An 18,721-nucleotide genomic window follows, 5' to 3' on the forward strand; every position below is an offset into this window, starting at 1 on the left:
TGGGTAATTTAGTACCTGGTTACGGGAACAGGATGCCCCTGGGCGTTACACGGCATGCTCATTTCCGAGCCCTCTTTACGAAGGAAGAAGAACGATTTAACGTCCCCCACAAAAGCAGGCGCTTTGATCCCCATCGGCTCTAAGCAAGGGAAACAACGAAGTCACGCGGAATGCCATTAAAATTTCTAGCCGGTGTAGCCTGAGTCCGCCGGACAGGGTTCCCCTTTTTTTCTCATCGACTACGTCGCCAACGGTCCTACACTTCTCGCGCTACCTTGTGAGAGAGAAGAAAGCAAAAACGCGCGTTCTTTCCATGTCCATGTCATCCAGTTTCGTACCTATAGACAGGAGTTGGATGGCCTTGAGCATTGCACGGAAGACTAATATCCGTGTTTATTCGACGTCCCAACAAGGAGAGTTTTGGATCTCCGGCAAAGGTTGGCGCTTTGCTTCCGACAGGCTCTAAACAACATTGACGCTTGATTATTCTAGCATACATAGTTCTAGTTCGTCGATACCGAACACCGATAGAACGTAGCCGAGCAACAGTACCCGATAACTAATTCAGCTAACCGTTCAACGGTTTTCACGGCAGGAATTTAATCGATATGCCGAACCAGGTTGAATTCTTTACCTAGTAGTGGGCACAGGGCTTCCCTGCGCGGCACAAAAAATGGAGATTGGTTGACCCTCGTATCGTCTGATCGTACGGCTCAAATCGTCCGACGTTAATCGCGGGGACCTTGCTGCAACCGGTTCTGAAATCGATTGTTTCACATCGCATTCGATCCAGCTGATTTCTCGACTGGCGCGACAGATTTACCTGGTTGTTGGCACTGGGAATCCCTGAGCGCTGCACGCGAGCACCACGCTCGTGCCCTTGCGCCTCGCGTATTTACTCAGACTATCATCGCTGGAGAAGATCGGCGACTTGAATCCAACCGGTTCTACGAAACACACAGCGCTCTCCAATCTTTGCTTTTCATTGTAAACTATTTTCTCGATAGCGTTTTATAGGAGCAAGAATATTTTCCAAACGTTCGAAGAAGGTGATGGTGATAAATTACCTGGTGGTTGGCACGGGGAATCCCTGAGCACTGCACGCGAGAACCACGCTCATGCCCTGTCGCCTCGCATACGCGCTAAGACTGAGATCGTTGGAGAAGATCGGCGACTTGAATCCGACCGGTTCTACGAAAAACACGGAAAGAATATTCCCGACGACGAGCAAAGAACAAAGTGACAAGCTCGACGCGCTAAACGTAGGAAGCGAGTCGACGAACGATCGCGATTAAAATACGCTGTATTTGATCGTATTTTAAGAGGCATAAACGCGTTAAACAAAGCGTGCGATATTGCCGAGCGACACGCGAGATTACCTGGTGGTTGGCACGGGGAATCCCTGAGCGTTGCACGCGAGCACCACGTTTATACCCTTGCGCCTCGCGTATTTACTAAAGCTATTGTCGGTGGAGAAAATGGGCGACTTGAGTCCAACAGGTTCTGGGGAAAATATCGTGACAACGGGAATTACGTTTCCGATATATAAAACGACTCTGGAAAGCGACGACACAAAGCCGGCGACAGTGTGAAATTAGAATTAACGAACAAGCCGCGGCGAAAGCCAAACGCGAGTCATTCGAAACCGACGTCGCGTCGGAACCATTGGGAAATTGTATCGACCGCGGGTTCGCGCGACCGTGCGCTCGCGATTATATATCGTCTCACCTCGAAAGTGGAACAGGGTAACCTTGCACCGGACACGTCAAACACACCGCATCGCTGGTTCTCCCTTCCATAAACTCGACTTTACGAACGTACGGTAGTTTTGGCTTTACGCTGGAGGTAGGCTCTGAGAATCATACGAAAATCCATTTATGCTCGAGAATTCTTACTGACCGTGTGATGGGGACAGGGAATCCTTGTGCAGGACAAGTCATCGACACCGCGTTGGTAGTCGCCGTTGGTCTCACAACCTTTATGTCGGCGTTCGTGAATTTTGGTTTCGCACTGGATACCGGTTCTGACCAAAAGAGCGGTTAGCTGTATACGGATGAACGACAGGTGGTTCGATTCCCTGACACTGAGACTGGGTATCCCCTCGGCTCGAGTAAAAGACAAACAGAAATCTATCCGGTGAACGTTTACGAGCTATCGTCTGTCTTCTCGCGTTCAATCTTCACTCGATTCTTCGATAGGAGACAGAGTATTTGTCCTATTTACGATAGAAACGTACACTGAAGTCGATGCTTCGACCAGATGAAAGCGCAACTTTACGCGTACCTGAAGACCGGAACGGGGAACGCCTGTGCCGGACAGGGCAAAGTCAAAGGCAGCTCGCGTCGCACCGTGTAGGTGGTATATGTGCGCGAATTCTCCGTCATCGGAAATTTCGGCTTCGTGCTGGCCACCGGCTCTACGGGAAGAAACGAATCACCGACCGCTCTATGCCACTGGGACAGGGTCCTGACAACCATCGCGCTAATTGTTCCTGGTAATTGACTGGCACATTCAGCCAGTTGAATCGTGATATCATCGAATCCACGGAAAAGAACGAGCAAGCGAAAGGCGATATCGATTAAACTATTCACGTGACGGAAGAACCGCTCTACTGTGAGACAAAGAGTGCTCATTGGCTGCTCGTTGTTTTCAAGGAGGACTAGTTGTTCTAGCTTTACCTGCCGTCGCGAGGATCGCTTCGAACGTTGTGAAAAAACAAACCACGAGTTTCTCGTACGTTTTACCTGAATGCTGGCACTGGGAATCCTTGAACGGGACACAGTAAAGTGGCAATGGTACCCAGCATCGTGCTAGGGTTCGTCGATTTCACGTCCAGGGCGGTTAATTTAGGTTTCGAGCTCGATAGCGGTTCTGCGGATCACACGAGAAACGAGCCGATCTTTAGAGTGCGACGATGAGTCCCTACGCTTCTTCTTCGTGGACTTACTTGAGGACTGGGACAGGATACGCCTGAGCGGGACACTGCAACGTTACGCTCTGGGCTTCCAGGATCTCGAACGTTCGGCTCTTGTCGATCATCGAGAACTTTGGCTTCGCGAAACCGACTGGTTCTAGAAAAAGGGACAACCTCTTGGAAAAGTGGTTTAAACTCGAAGAGCGAAGACTTGGTGGATCTTGTTGCTCGGTCGCGAATATCGTTCCAACTTTCTTGTTCTCGTTCTCGAGAGGACTTACGCGGAATCCACGGATTCCATTTCGTCAACGTGTCTAATATACTGGGACAGGGTGAGACGGCAGACGGAAGAGAGGAAGAAAACGACGAGACGTCGTCTATTTTTCTTAGTGCCGCGTGGAAGCGTGCACGCTCGACAGATATATCGACCTACCTAAACGTGGCAACTGGAAACGCCTGTGCAGGACAAAGCAACGAAAAGCCTGTGCCTTTCGTTACTCGTAATCCGACGTCGTTCACAGATGGAAACTGTGGCTTGCTGCTCGACGCGGGTTCTAAAAACAGAACGCGAGACCGTGATACGGAGAGGTCGTGTGTAAAGGGGAGGCTATGAAGAGTGTCTTTGAACATGCTGGAATAGGGACTCCCCCTTTTTACTATAGAACAAGCTAGTTCTTTTCACGGACCCACGATCATACGTGCCTTCCTCCCAAAAAAAAGTCGCCGATCTCTGAATAGAACGGACCTGCATCTATTGAAACGAATCGAAAGCTTATCAAAGTTACGAGAAGCTCTCATTGTTCTCCGATCGTGAGAACTATTTCGCTGCCTACCTATAGATCGGGACTGGAAATCCTTGAGTTGGACACAAAAGGGTGACGCTTTTTAGCGAAGAGGCGCTGAATCGTTGAAGATCGCTTGGACCAGATAATTGTGGACGCGTGCTTGATGCTGGCTCTGATGGAAAAAGTCAAACGATTCGCGAGATGAGAGCCATGACAGAGAACAGGGACTGTTACCTGTACGACGGAACGGGAAACCCTTGGGCAGGACACAGCAACGTCATCGCACCACCGAGAACCATTTTGAACGCTTGCGAGTCCGCCAACGACGGAAATTTTGGTCGTGTGCTGGCAACAGGCTCTAAGAGAGAACCAAGAAAAATATGACGGAGAATACGTCCATACGAACCGGGAAAATGATCGCGTCGTTTATAGCGTTATTCTTCATCTGGATGATTTCTTTGATATCGAGCCGCGCATCGATTCGCGTACGTGTTCAACCGACCGACGCCTTGGAAATTCCAAAGTTTCTATACCTGAAGGCTGGAACGGGGAACGCCTGAGCTGGACACATCAAAGTGAGCGGCTGGTCGCAGTGAACCGTGTACGTACGCGAGTTCTCCGTCATCGGGAATTTCGGTTTCGTGCTGGCCACCGGTTCTACGAGAAAACACCTTCGCTACAGACGCGATCGTTGAGTCGATTCTCTTCGTTGCGTGGAACGCCGGGACAGGGCAATCGACCGTCACGCCTGAACTTCTTCGACGTTCTTGATTTCTGTTTCTCTATATAAAACGACATTTACGACGATAGATCTATGAGACAATTCCGCGACCTTATCCCACCTATGCGAAGGAACTGGAAATCCTTGAGCAGGGCACAGGAGAGTCAGAGCGTGTTCGACGGTCGAGACGAATCCACGAGAATTATCCATCGTCGGAAACTTGGGTCGTACGCTCCCCACGGGTTCTGCAATCCCAAGGGGAAGAAGCACGTAACAAACGTTGATAACGCGTCGACGTTTCATGTGCACGGGAACGGGGACAGGGAACCCACCGCATCGGGAAAAACGTACGGATCGTGTTTGTCGAGACGGGAAAAGTTATCGAAAGTAGAAACGGCGTTATAGCCGCACAGCTGTTGCGCTATAATTTATCGCTGCCCCTTTAATCGTGGATTAACATCGGTTATTTAACACAGCCACTTGTCCTTTGATCTCGACGGAACAAAGATGAAGCGTCCTAGAAACTATTGAATGAGAGAAGCTCTCAGAAACCGGGCAAACCCAGATTCTCCTCGAGCATTTCGCATCTCGAAAACTTAACGACAAGCTCCCTACCTATAAGACGGAAGGGGAAATCCTTGCGCGGGGCAGAAAAGCGGCAAGCTTCCGTTCGTCCTCGTCGTGAGTCCGATTAAGTTGATCGTGCTGGAGAGTTTCGGCCGGGCACTCGCCACGGGCTCTGTGAAATATCGTCGAAAGGAAAAAACACAACGAAATTTTACCACGCTGCGTCCACTTAGCTCGCGAATCGGTCGCCAACTTACTTGTGTACCGGGACAGGGAACCCTTGGGCGGCACACTGCAACGTCACCGAGCCGTCTTTCATCGTACGGAATCCTCTGGTGTCATCGATCGTCGGAAATTTCGGTCTCACGCTGCCCACCGGCTCTGAATGTTACCATATAGTGTACACGCGGTGTGAACTCGCGCGTGATCGCACGTGGGATCGGGAACCCCTGGGCGGACTTGAACGATCGCGAGAAAAAGACCAGGACCAGACGAAGTGTGACACGCCCATTTTTAAAAAAACTTTGTAAACAGTCGGAGAAAGCATGAGATTGAAGAGAAAATAGAGAAGAAAGAACGCCCTGAGAGAAACGAGATTGCTGGATCGATATCTTCTTTCTAAAATAGCAGTTGGCAGTTCAAACTCCTATATGAGAGCTACGACACAATTATTTTAGCGATCGTTTCTCGCGTCTTATCTCCAGCAGTCAACGAGTTCTAGAAATGTCCACTGGGAAAAACTCTCCTCGAACTTGCCACGTTCTTCTATGTTAATTCGAAGGCATACCTATAACTTGGTACCGGAAATCCCTGCGCGGGACAGAGCAGAGGCAGCGTTCCATTGGTGACGACAGTCAGACCGTTTATGTTGCTCACAGATGGAAATTTCGGTCGGACGCTCCCCACCGGTTCTACGTTCGAGTATCCGGAAAAGGTGCGAGAAAGATACAGAACACGATATCGATCGTGACCAGACGAAACTTACTTGAAAACCAGGACAGGATACCCCTGTGCGGGGCAAAGAAGGGTTACAGAGCCGTCGATGGTCGTGCGGAAACTCCTGGAGTCGTCGATGGTCGGGAATTTCGGCCTCACGCTTCCAACTGGCTCTGATTATGCAATTAAACAGCAACATCGCTTTCCAAATATCGATATCGGGCAGGATTAGCGCGACATTTTGCCTTCTTTCTTTTTTAATTGATTGTCTACCTGTTTAAGGGAACGGGGAACCCCTGTGCAGGGCAAATCAAAGCTTGACTTCCGTTCTGCACCGTCCTGAATCCACGTATGTCGTCCGTTGAAGGAATCTTTGGGCGGACACTGCCTACCGGTTCTGAAGGGCACGCGAATAACGATTCAGATAATTTCTCCTGTCTGCACGTGGAACGGGGAACCCCCGAGGGATACACGGTCGTTTCAAAAACCATCCTTTCCTCGTCGACGCGTTAGTAGAAGAGGAATAATCGTTTCAATGGACGAAAAAGCTCCCTATCGAATGTCTAGCTCCGGTAATCGTTCACAGACATTCCGAATAGCCTACTTTTCTCTCGTTTTTTTTCCAATATTTCTAGTTTTGCCTACGCAGTTCGAATTCCCTTTTTTTTTTTTTCGATCATGCTAATGCATGTATCTCGTATCGGTGATCAGAGATATATCGTACCTATAAACCGGTACCGGGAATCCTTGGGCAGGGCAGAGAAGCGGTAAATTGCTTTTCGATTCCGTGGAAAGTCCGTTAATGTTGTCCATCGAAGGAAACTTTGGCCGTACGCTCCCCACGGGTTCTGTTTCACAACGAAAACGCTATGACTGTGTGGAGCCGTCTTTGCGGCGCGTGGGCCCCCCTGCTCGGACCCTTTGTCGTCATTATGATTCTCGTTACCGCATCTCTTGGCCGTCGTTATTTGCACGGTACACTATGCGACTCAGACTCGATGGAATCGCATTCGTATCGACAGGAGGATTCACCTGCCGTCGTTGACCGATTGCTTTGACAATAGAATAGCTCTGTACCCAACGAAGCTGTGTGTCTGTCAGATTTGCTTCCAAGAAAAAGATAGTTCTTCATACCATATGTTTCAAAAGCGATAGAACACTCGTGACACGAGACGTTACGTACTTACATCGTTCGATACGAACGAACAAAGTGGAGAATGGTGAAAGCTGACAGCTGCATTGAGCATCACATCTATTCCACGTGTTAGCGTCTAGAGCGTTTCATTTCATGTGAAATATTAGACTTATAGAGTGACGTTTGACTTACCACGCGAGAGCGAAGGACAGAGCCCGGAAATCGCGTGAGGGCGCCGCAAAGCGTCGGAAGAATTTTACGCTGTTTCTTTACTTTTTTTTTTTTCTTTCTTTCTTTCTTTTCTTCCGTTCTTTTCAAAATTCATCGAAACCGATCATGCCAAGAGTCAAATTATGGGCGGGCGGTGGCGCGTGCCCGCAGGGGTACCCTGTCCCAGCATTCAGGTTTTCCAACGAGCTTGATCTCGTACGAAATATCAATACGTTCTTTCATCTATTTACATCTATTTTACAACAACAAGATATCTTCAATTTCACCGACCATACGAAACGAACTTTCAAATTTGACTTTACGCTCATTGATAATTCGATCAAGCTGGCTGGCTTAAAAAATAACACGTACATCGACGTGGCTACTTCAGCCGAAGGCAATTGATTTTCCAAGATACTTGGGTATTAAATATATAGATACCCGATTATTTAATCGCACGGTCTGGCTAAACGCTCGGCCTGTTCACTCTGTTTCGGGGAAAATCAATTGCCTCGGTAAACAGTTTCGAACCCAGACAATACTTTCCCGGAACGCCACAGTTCGCGCGATAAAAGAGTAGTTAAAGTCCGACCTGCAACACGAATTCGGTACCGCGTTCGCGGGGACGATTTACATCGCAAAAGAGTCCTCGTTTACATGCTCGCGTTTATCTCGTGTGACGGTCAATTTCTAAACCAAGCAACTGTTGTAAAAAAAAAAAAAAAAAAAGAAATAGAAAGAGAGACGAGAGAGGAAAATCGAAAACGTTCAAATTGTCGTTTAACTTCATCGCGAGAGGAACGACGATTATTCCACTCTTGTACGCGCACGCGATTACCGTCCAGGTTCGAAACTAGAAACACGATTCTGATTTTCACTGTTTTAAAAAACATATACAAGTATTTACACGCTACGCGATAACGTAACTTACGCGTTTATTACGCTTCGAAGAGTATAAAGAAGAAAGGACGATGTAATAAATCAGAATCGTGATTTCAACGAAGTTGAAACTGATCGTTTCTTATGATCGTCACTTACCGGTAATGACGAGACGTCCCTTGGTGGCAGACAATCTTGTTTCTCCGGTGAGTCTATGCTTGGTGCGGCATTGATAGGTCTTGTATCCGTCTTCGGGTCCGACATCGCGAATGTGAAGTTCTCCAGAAGGCAGTACCAGGTATTTTCCATCTGTTCGAGTGACCGAGTCACGAAGCAAAGTAGATAGATTATTTCTCGGCGTTGATTCGTCCGGTGCAACTTTCTAACCAGGGATAATTGACTTATCGGAAAGAACGTTCCGGCCAGTATCGGTTCTATTGGAACAGATTAATCGAACTGGACGACATTTTACGCTCGGTAGTATATAAAGTTCGTACCGATATGGGTCTGGCAATCAGAAATATTCAATTATCCCAACGACCACACGGTACTCGTCGGACACAGACACACACGTAGCAGTGTATATCGACCAGTACAATGCCGTCTTGATTAATACATTGGCCCGCATGCACTCTACTACATTTTGCTACCTTGGCCAAGTTCGTTGAACGTTGAATAGCGACCGACTCTTTATCTATCTCGTGCTTTCACCGTTCGACGAATCGTTGGGCGATTCAAGCCATAGATTCAGGCCCGTTCGTCAAACAACGGACGAGGGAATATCGAGTTTGCATTGTTCCCAGCCCCTGGCATGTCCGTGAAACGTGTTGTAAGAACATGCCGTCAGATTTGTTGATCTACGATATTCCCTTTAATCCGTTTAATCCGGAGAAGCTACCTTTAACTTTATCCATCGGATACAAATAGTAAAATAACACGTTTAAAGCAAGATAAAGAACGTTCAAAGGGATTAAAAATCGAAGCTATTTAAGATATTCAATTCGTAATCTTACACTGTTAAGCTTCGTCGAGTTAAATACCTCGTAAAGAATTACATTCACGTTGCGTTCCTCTCGATGACTTCCGGCTTACAGAATAATCACGAACGAACGAGCCCGATGCATGCAATCGACTACTGTAATACTACAAGCAATAAAAAACCAATAGCCATGTACTCTAGAGTAGTCACACAGGGAAAGGAAGGTTCGTGAGACACAGTGGAGCCGTGAAAAAGAATTTGGAAAATGAAGGGAAGTCTGGGACAGCGCGAGCAGCGGCAGTCAACGTCGTACGAACAGTTCAAGAATAGTTCGGCGTTTACTTTCCGAAACGAGGGGCATCCGGGCTGTCGGACGATTTCATCGTACGTCAAACGCATTTCTGTCGCCGGTTCGTCCTCTAGGACGCGATACAACATTCGAGTGGAGGCCGATAGAACGAACACGTTATCTCTTTCCTTTTTTTTTTTCTTTTATTTTTAAGAAAAGACACGACGCTGTTATCGCCACGGAGAAACGATCTCTCTGCCTACTTATTTATTTGCTCGTGGCGCCACGACGCATCCTGTTTCTTAACTCGTGATCCACCGCAACCTGCAATCGTGGTGGCCGATTTCCGGTCTCGCGATCGCGACGCACAATGCCGATCGTACCTGTTGCGTGTCTCCCTTGGTTGCGTACGAATCGAGCGGTTCCTGCTCCAACGGAACGCAGGATCGCAAAGGACGTCGCTCGTTATTACTCGGCGATCCGGTCGATGCCCGAGGGAATCCTTGAAACGTTGGTTCGTCGCGCCACGGCCGCGTCCTTCGCGCGATTATGAATGGAAACGATCGTACGACCTTTTTACTCTTTTCGCAGTCTGTACGACTAAATGGAGCGTACGCGAGCGAACCCACGCGTTACCGACGTTTCGTCCGCGAAAAAAAAGGAAAGTCTCGCAACGCGCGGTCGTAAAGCGTGGATGAAAGAGAATGAAAACCTTCTATCGTTCTTTTTTTCCCCCTTCTTTTCATTCATGGTTAAGATGGAACTGCGTGTGTGTACCCATGAAAGTGTGCGTGTGTACCGTAATCGGTGCTAGGGTATATTTCAGTTTTCTCGTCTTCGATCCAAGAGTCAACCTCGACGAATTCGGCGACGAAGCTCGGTATGTGACACTTGATAATTGCGGCGTTCCCCCGAAGGACGTGTTCGTCCATCACGTTCACTGCATACCGCTGCCCGACAACTGCAACCAGACACCGGTTTCCGGTTTTACCATAAGCCGCACATCTACATACAGCCTCGTATCCGTGATGCGATCGATCGTTGCGATGAGCGTTCGGTAATTCGTGCGAAGTTACGACCTCTTAAACCCGTACGAAGAAGGAGAATCGGCCGAGCGGAGTAATTAATCGATTAGCGAAGCGATTGGAGTAAACGGAGTACAGACACGATTTGGACAGCGGTGATTTAACTGCTCGACGAGTTCTCTCTTTTTTCTCGATTCTGCTAGCCGTACGTTTTCCCAACTGTGTATAAGCAATTACGGTAATCCGAGAACGTTAACGGCTGAAACTCGGTCGATCGATCTCTCCACTCCAACCATATAGCGTAGTACGCACGAATCGAAGAACGAACGCCCACGCCCACGCAGAAGCAAAGGAACGAATCGGTGGATCTCTGATCAGTGCGAAAGCGGAGCAACGATCTCGCGCTGTACAGAATCTCTCTCTTTCTCCATCTATCCATGTTGATTGATACCGTATGATTGTCCCTCGGCTATGTAACTGCCGCCGGCCGAATCGATCCATCCTACTACGTCCACGTGGTCGGCGACGAACGAGGGAACCTGACACTTGAAAATCGCCGCGTTGCCGCGTATCGCGAACTGATCGTAAACCTGAACTTCAAAGTATTGGGCGACCACTGCAATAAAAACGGAACAGAGAGAAAGAAAAACACAAGAGGATAGCTCGTCGACGAACTGAATAGTCGATGGACGGACGGGCTTTGATCCGACCGATTAAAATTTCAATGAACCGCGAGGCTGGCTCTCCGCAAACGGGAGTTTACCGTGCAGAGCATCGTCACTCCGTGAGCGGCGACGCTCTCTTTCCACTGACGGAAATTAGGCTAGCCAGCGGACATCAATTTCCTCGTGCGTCGGTTTGATTAGTTCGGGCTTAATCTAATCCGAAATCACGAACGGGGCCGAGCGACCGTCCCGTTTTCCAACCGTCTCTCATTCGAGGCGCGCTCATTCGTTCGAATCGAACGACAAATATTTGACGGAGAATATTTCCAGGAACTATGTCAAGAAGCTTAATCGCGAATAGAGCGATGCTGATGCGGTGTGACGAAACGTAAAGCGCTATAGTCCTAGAAATGTGCGCTGTCGAGAACGAGGCTAGAGAGAGCTGGATCGTCTCGATGGAAACGCGAAAATCTAATTCGATCGACTGTCGCTTGGGTTATTCTCTCATCGACACGCTCGGCCACCGACCGTGAAATAAATTTCATTAGGTCGCGGCGCGCGTACTACCGTTCGTGTTCGATCGTTAGCCGAACGAAAGTGGATCGTCCTGTTCGCGGTCGCGTTTAATTTGCGAGCGACAGACTCGATTAATCTGACTTAACCTAATCCGTTGGATCGCGGTGGGTAACGAGGCCACTGCCAGCCGCACGCTCTGCCTCCGTACTCCGTTTGCGTCGGCCGCGTCAGAAAGGGCAAACTTTTCATAGGCGAGAGCAAATTGCACGCGTTCCACTCTATCATCACAGGCAACCATCTCTCTCCTTTCTCCCGTGCGCTCTTCGAGTGCATCCTGTAGGTATTACTGTATTCTGTATACGCTGGCATACCCTGAGAGCGGACGGCAACGAGAGTCAAAGCGTTCTAGCACGCTCGAGCCGCCTGTCCTCCGCAAGAGGGATGAGCACGCTGGTAATTCCATTTATTAATTCCATTAAAACGCCGTCAGGACTCGCGTCGGGTCGGCGAATCGGGCGTAGGCGGTAAATCGAGTTGATCGCAATGCGAAGACCACTTCTTTGATCGAAAGCAACGAAACAAACTGGATCGAACCGTGTCGATCGTTTACATCCGCTCGAATGGGGACAAGAAGATAAACGAGATTAACGAACACGGATACGGATATGGATTTCTTTCGAAGTTGTATAATGAAAAATAGTCAGAAAGATAGAACAGTCTTTTGCACGATCGAGAAAAACCACGGTGCTCATCGCCTGCTCTCGTTAAATATGCTCTCCGTAATCGAGACGAGAGAAGTACCCTTTTCTTCTTGGCTGTTCGCGGAGTACGTGGATCCATCCTCGACAGCCAACCACTCGATCACGTCTACGAAATCTGCCACAAAGCTGGGTACGAGACACTTCAAGGTTGCCGTGTTGCCGCGCAAGACGAACTCGTCGATGACCCTCGTCTCGTAGAATTGCTGGACCACTGCAACGCGCATCAACCCAGAGAACGTGAACCCGACACACGAAACCCGTAAAACAGAGAGCACTAAAGTGGCAACGGGATTGTACTCGTGTCGTGTCCCGCTTCACTTTCGTCCCATCGGAATTCGTTCGTTCGGGAAAAGGAAATGAAACGTTGAAATTGGAGCGAGGGGGAGAAACGGAAGCCCGTCTCCCTGGTTCGTAGGTTAGTACAGTAACGAGATCACACCGTCTCCGCCTACCGTAATCGTCTCCGACCGTGTAAATCGTTCCATCGTTGGCTACCCATTGATCCACCTGAACGAACTCCGACACGAAACTCGGTATTTTGCATTTCATGATCGCGCTGTTTGCTCGTATCACGTACTCGTTCTCGGCCTCGGTGACGTAGAACTGCGAAACGACTGCCCGCGCGGGCACACCAGGATGCGTGATCAACGATCGTATAGGTATACAGATTGTACGATATATGTGAATCGCAGAAACAACACAGACACACGCTTTGGCTTACTCGATCACGTGAATTCGCTGAATTCAACGACACGTCTCATGGTATTTAACACCTGATCCAGTTCTGTACGGTTGAAAGTAAAGTTCAGGCACTTGCCAGTTTTGCGATCGAATCGATACGACCGTGGCAATTTTCGAGCAACCGATACCTCGAAGTTCGCATAAAATTAAATTCGATGGATTAGTCGAGATACGACGTGTCGCCTTAACAGGAAGGAACAGATTTACCGTGAGGCGTGTCTAAATAAGCCTGGGTAGAATCGAACCCCCGTAATACCCTGGCCGACAGCAGGATCCTCCGGAATATACACCTCTCCGTCCTCCCTGATCCACGCCTCGACCGTAACGAACTCCGCGATGTAACTTGGGATGCTGCACTTCAAGATCGCGCTGTTCCCCCTGATCACGTACTCCGTGAGAATTTCTGGCTGATACGGCTGCGTAACGACTGCATGGAAAACAGGCTGCTGACGAAACAGCTCGGACGATTTACGCGAACGCTGGTAGTTGATTCGCGAGCCCGGGATTTCGCTCGAGAAATGAAATTGGACGAGTCGATTAAATGTTTAGCTCGATTAAGCGACATATATTCGCGCGATTCTCGAGCGGCTGGCGCTTGGTAATCGAGTTGGTTTATTTTCTTAAGAGAGCTATATAATGCCGGCGTGAGAGACCCAGCGGATGGTTCATTAACCCTCGTCGCGTTGCCGCCGCCGTTCAACTGCCGCCAGACTGGACCGCGCCGGAAACCAGTCGTTACCACGTGCCACTTTGAACTTTTACCAAGTTTGTCGGGAAACGGAACGCCCCAGGAAGAAGAAAAAACTCGAGGGACCCAGTCCGAACGATTCGGACAAAAGCAGAAGGAGAGCTACGACAAAGGAAACAGAAAAAAAGGACAAGGACGATGAACGTAGTACCGTAGTCGTTGGTTGGTCTGAAGGTCGAACCGTCGCTTCCCACCCAAGAGTCAACCGACACGAATTCCGCGACGAAGCTCGGTATGGTGCACTTCACGATGGCTGCGTTTCCGCGTATTACGTATTCGGATACGACCTCCGCTTCGTAGTACTGAGTCACGACTAGAGAAAATAGGAGCGCACGATATGATTATTAGCATAACAATGTTGACAGATCTGCCGGACCGTTATCGTTTACATCGATTACAGTCGAAGCCCGTATCATACGACGTTGACAAACGTAACTCGCTGCCAGCTTTTTTCATCGTCCCTTTTAAAGCCTATCCCCAGAGCCCTACCGTTCTTCTCGTCCGGATTAAAAGAGTTTCCTTGATCGTCCTGCCAGCCGACTACTTGAACGAACTCCGCGACGAAGCTCGGTATGCTGCACTTGAGTATAGCCGCGTTGCCGCGTATCACGTACTCGTTGTTTACTTCGGACTGATAATACTGGTGTACAACTACAATAAACGGAAGTGGCGATAATCAGCCGCGTTGTAAGCGATGCGCGTCCGCTCGCGCGATTCTTCCACGCACTCGAGGCGATTATCTACACATGCACGGACTATGCAATGAAATCTGAAATGAACCATAACATTATCGATCTCATTGTTCCCTGGAAACCAGTGTACGCTCGTCATCGATGTGCTTTTCGACCAAGTACGACGACATATGGAGAACATGGGCGAGCGAAACGAGATTACTCCGTAACGAATAACAACGTTGAGACGCACGACGTTGACGACAGCTTCCGCGGTGACGTATTCGACGACGTCGTCGTCGTCGTCTCTCGCCGAGCAGATCGATTCGTTAGGTCGCATCTTACATCGCAGCCGCGAGAAAGCTTAGAGAAGCTTGCATCCAGGAGGAGCACGTCGACACGTCGCGTCGGCAAACGATCGGTGCACTTTGACTTCGTGGCTGTGTGTGCCCGTGTGTAGTGTGTGTACGGCCGTTTCTACGCATGTGCGAGCACGCGAGTAGACGAGACAGACACGGGAGGAGAAAGCTAAACAGAGAGAGCGCGAAACCAGAAGTAGAGAGAAGGGTGAGGGAGGAACGTCTGACGTCCACGTCCACGTCGACGATGTGCTCCAATTATTTGGGCCAGCACGCTCCCCGGTAGAAATAACGAGCTGGAAAGAACGTTAACGAGATCGGTCGACGATGTTCTCGCGTGCATATACATTGATTATGCGAGCAGAGAGCGATTGACCTACGCTTTCGGTCCATTGCTCTATTTTCTATGGATTCGCGGATAGCTGCTTGCCGTTGATAATTGCTTCGATAAACGTCAGGCACGCGATCATTCGACGCGACGTCTGACGTTTCCTTGTACATTCGTTAGATGCGTTTTATGGGTTTCGCTACGTATAGAGAAGGTGGTAGATCTGCTCGAAAGAACGACGAGACGACCGGCTTAAACGTTAGATTCGATCGAATAACACGAGGACTACCGTAATCATCGCCAGGTACGAACTCCTCTCCCTGATCGGTATGCCAGGACAGAACCTTGACGAAATCGGCGACAAAGGACGGAACAACACACTTCAAAATGGCACTGTTCCCACGGATCGCGTACTCCTTGTTGACGTCCGTGTCGTAGTACTGCGCCACCACTGCGATTTCGTCGTTTTTAAAAAAAAATGAAGAACTCGCGGTCGAAAATCGCGAGCGAACGCCGCTCTTCGGTCTCCGTTTCTCATTTCCAATATTTCGTACTCGAAAGTTTTGGTACTCGAGCCCTTTCAACCGGATCGTGCAACTGGGTCAACGATGCACGTTTGCGCGAATTACAGCGTCCGATGAGCGATTAAAAATTTGTGCAATATTTTCGAGAATTTCAAGCGGAAATGCCGAAAGGAAATGGTCTCGCTAATTATAGATTTTCGTTCGAGTATCAGAAACTGATGAGCGGCGAGCGTTCTTGCGAACAACGGCGGCGGCAGCGATTACTCGTCGTGGAAGCCCTGCTCTAATTTTGCCTGATCGTTGGAGGAAACGGCGATAATTGCCACTGATGTAGTATGCTCACCGTACGTGTCGCGATAGATAAACGCGCAGTACTGACCCAAAAATGTACCAAATTATGTAGGTACTCGATCGTTCGCTGTTCGAAACAGCTGTAAAGAAAACGTTTTAAGTCTCCGTGCCTGGCCTATCTTTAACGTCGTACCACTGTCATCTTCAAGACTTAAATAACTTCTATAAGTAATCTGATAAAATTAATCCGTATAACATTTTTAGAAAAAGGAATCTTACGATAGTATTGATCTATATAAATCTCTTTTCTTACAGTTTGACAACGGCAAGACGCCTTTTACTTTTACTTCGTAGTCCATCAAAATTTGACCCAACTTTGTACACTGCGTTAGTCCGTTAAAACTAGAAGAATAACAGATGGCCAGGCGACGGCGAGGGTTCCCGTGTAATTTTGGAATGGAAGAGGATAGCTACTTACCGGCTCTCACGTTAACATCTCGGCTGTGAACTGAACCTGCTGGGGAACGCGCCAAACAGCTGTAGACCTGAGCATGAACTTCTTGACGATAATCCTCGGCGCGGAAAGGAGGAAAGACCAAGTTTCCGTTCGGTAAGACCTGACACAAGAAGATTTTTTCATTTGCGAATGAACGATCTAATAAGGCGACAATTAATTCGACCTTTTTAATCGTCGAACGACTGACGTAAGATCGTTCGTTGCATCGGTAACGTAAACGCATAACACGTAGGTGTCCAAGCATTCGATAGTGGGAAGTCAATCGCTCTCGATAAAATTGAAAGATGGTACAAAGGACGCAAAGAAAAAATATGAGAATTCTAGCAATTTGCTTGAAAAGAAAGGGAAGCACCTGTCTGAGTCCAGGAACGTCTCCAACAGCACTTCCGTCAGCACGAACCCAGATGATATCCGGTTGGGGGTTTCCTCTGGCCTGGCATTCGACAACAGCTCCGGTTCCATTAGAGAAGTCAACTCGGTTTGGTGGTTCCTTGACGAATACTGGTCCCATAGATTCATCCTCAGCGCAAGCCACTGCGGAAACAGAAAGAACCGCCTGCTTTATCAAGAGAACGCACCAACGATTTCGATCGTTCTCTCAGCTTCCTCGAGAGGCTATCATTCGCTATGCAACGAAGCAGATGCAACGATATCGGGAGATCAATTAATCGAAACGGTCACTGACAAAAGGAACTTTAGTTGCGTGTCTTTCAGCCTTGCTTATCATCGGCCTCCGCCAGGATACGCGACACCCACGTTCAATTGGCGCGTCGCCAATTGCAGCAAACAACAGGTTGCCGGTCTGCTATTGAATAATATGCTATCAACGTCACGTGACCATAAGGGAGACGGCAATGCGTGATTCCTTTTCCGTCGCAGAGATCCCGATTTCATCGACGTGCATCGACGAGAGTGGTCACGATCGAGAACGATCAATGGTAAAGATCGGTATCGTGCCAACGATTGCGATAAAATTCGGCTTTAAACTAGCTTACAAATTTCCTCGCACCGACGAAAGTGTTCTGGTGATTTACTTTCTGGCTATCTGTAGCATCGATGCGAGTTTCCGCGTGTTTACGATTATACAAGAGTCCCTTGTTCCACTTTCGTGGTGCGTAACTGTCTACCGGTTTATAACGCACGGTTACAAGGCGAGAACGGATAAACGCAGCAAGTTGTAAAATCCGAGTCACGAAGAACCGGTTAGCGAAGCGTACGCCGCGCCGGCCAGGCGAACGACAAGAGGTGCGCAGGTACGAGGAACAGGTGTTCCGAAGTTTCGTCGTATCGAATCTTAGCGCACGTATCCCCTCCGCTTCTTTCTGTTTTCCCAGGTCTTGCATGGCTTCGAAGTCCATCTATTCTCGCATCGTTCCTTGCTCCCGCTTGTGTATCGTGCCAATCTAATTACATCCCTGCAGCCGTCATCGTTGTATAGAGTAAATTTAAACACGGAAGAAACGCAACAATTTTAAACAACCATCGGATAGGCCGTTGAATGAACTGTTTGGTCATTAAGAAAACACGGTCGCAAACAGGCGAGAAGAAGGATTGATCGGTGACCTGGTAAAAGCCCGGTGTAAAAGCATTTTTCGTTAAGTTCCAGCGTTACGCGCTTACGATCAAAGTATCACAGACGAGATTCTTACCGGTCGATAACCGCTCTGTAATCTATATGTACATACATATATAGGCAAGCTTTGAGACGTCCGGATACCCTGCTTCGAGAATATATTTCCAGCAAAGATACGCGCTTGTATGCGGCTGTAACGTGACGGTGTGTTGTCCGTTCACACGATGGAAATGATGCGCGTGTGACTCACGCGCCTACGCTTCCACGCGTGTGCGTTGGAGCTCGTAAGATCGTGACAACCATAACAATCGAATAAAGGCTTTTGAAAAGCTCCGAGTCAACCACCGCACACCGGCAGCCAAAAAACGCGTCTCTCCTCTTTTTCTTCGAGTCCCCGTTTCACAATTCACCGCGATGGTATATAAGCGCGAGGTCGAGTGGCGATAACTTATCGCCCATAAGTGTGTCGCCGGTGAACAATCCGCAGATCGTTTAAAAAGCGGCAAGGGCCACGTCGACGAAAATATTATCTTCGCCAGTGGAAATGCGACGGTATTCGAGCGTGCAACTTTCAGATCAAGTACGAG

At 48.7% G+C, this 18,721-nt stretch overlaps 1 protein-coding gene across 50 annotated transcripts in view; it reads right to left on the reverse strand.

The window, feature by feature from the left end:
- The window catches only part of LOC117233852 (Down syndrome cell adhesion molecule-like protein Dscam2), a 54,258-nt gene that overhangs the window by 31,989 nt on the left and 3,548 nt on the right, over positions 1-18,721 (reverse strand). For 13 of the 50 annotated variants that reach the window (XM_033494659.1, XM_033494496.1, XM_033494601.1 and 10 more), the window contains exons 3-6: positions 16,914-17,095; positions 16,523-16,661; positions 12,423-12,593; positions 8,307-8,456 (exon numbers count right to left, since the gene is read on the reverse strand). In XM_033494659.1, the coding sequence (XP_033350550.1) occupies positions 8,307-8,456; positions 12,423-12,593; positions 16,523-16,661; positions 16,914-17,095 (642 nt within the window). Of the gene's footprint in view, positions 1-1,728; positions 1,853-2,744; positions 2,872-3,347; positions 3,469-3,747; positions 3,872-3,933; positions 4,058-4,232; positions 4,357-5,035; positions 5,160-5,244; positions 5,369-5,972; positions 6,097-6,647; positions 6,772-8,306; positions 8,457-10,214; positions 10,377-12,422; positions 12,594-12,834; positions 12,997-13,379; positions 13,551-14,022; positions 14,185-14,360; positions 14,523-15,518; positions 15,681-16,522; positions 16,662-16,913; positions 17,096-18,721 lie in introns of all 50 variants that reach the window. The other 37 variants (XM_033494800.1, XM_033494673.1, XM_033494885.1 and 34 more) reach the window with 23 other exon arrangements.

The sequence above is a fragment of the Bombus vosnesenskii genome, unplaced genomic scaffold (genome assembly GCF_011952255.1).
Source record: "Bombus vosnesenskii isolate JDL3184/JDL3185 unplaced genomic scaffold, Bvos_JDL3184-5_v1.1 scf7180000013263, whole genome shotgun sequence".
NCBI lineage: Eukaryota > Metazoa > Arthropoda > Insecta > Hymenoptera > Apidae > Bombus > Bombus vosnesenskii.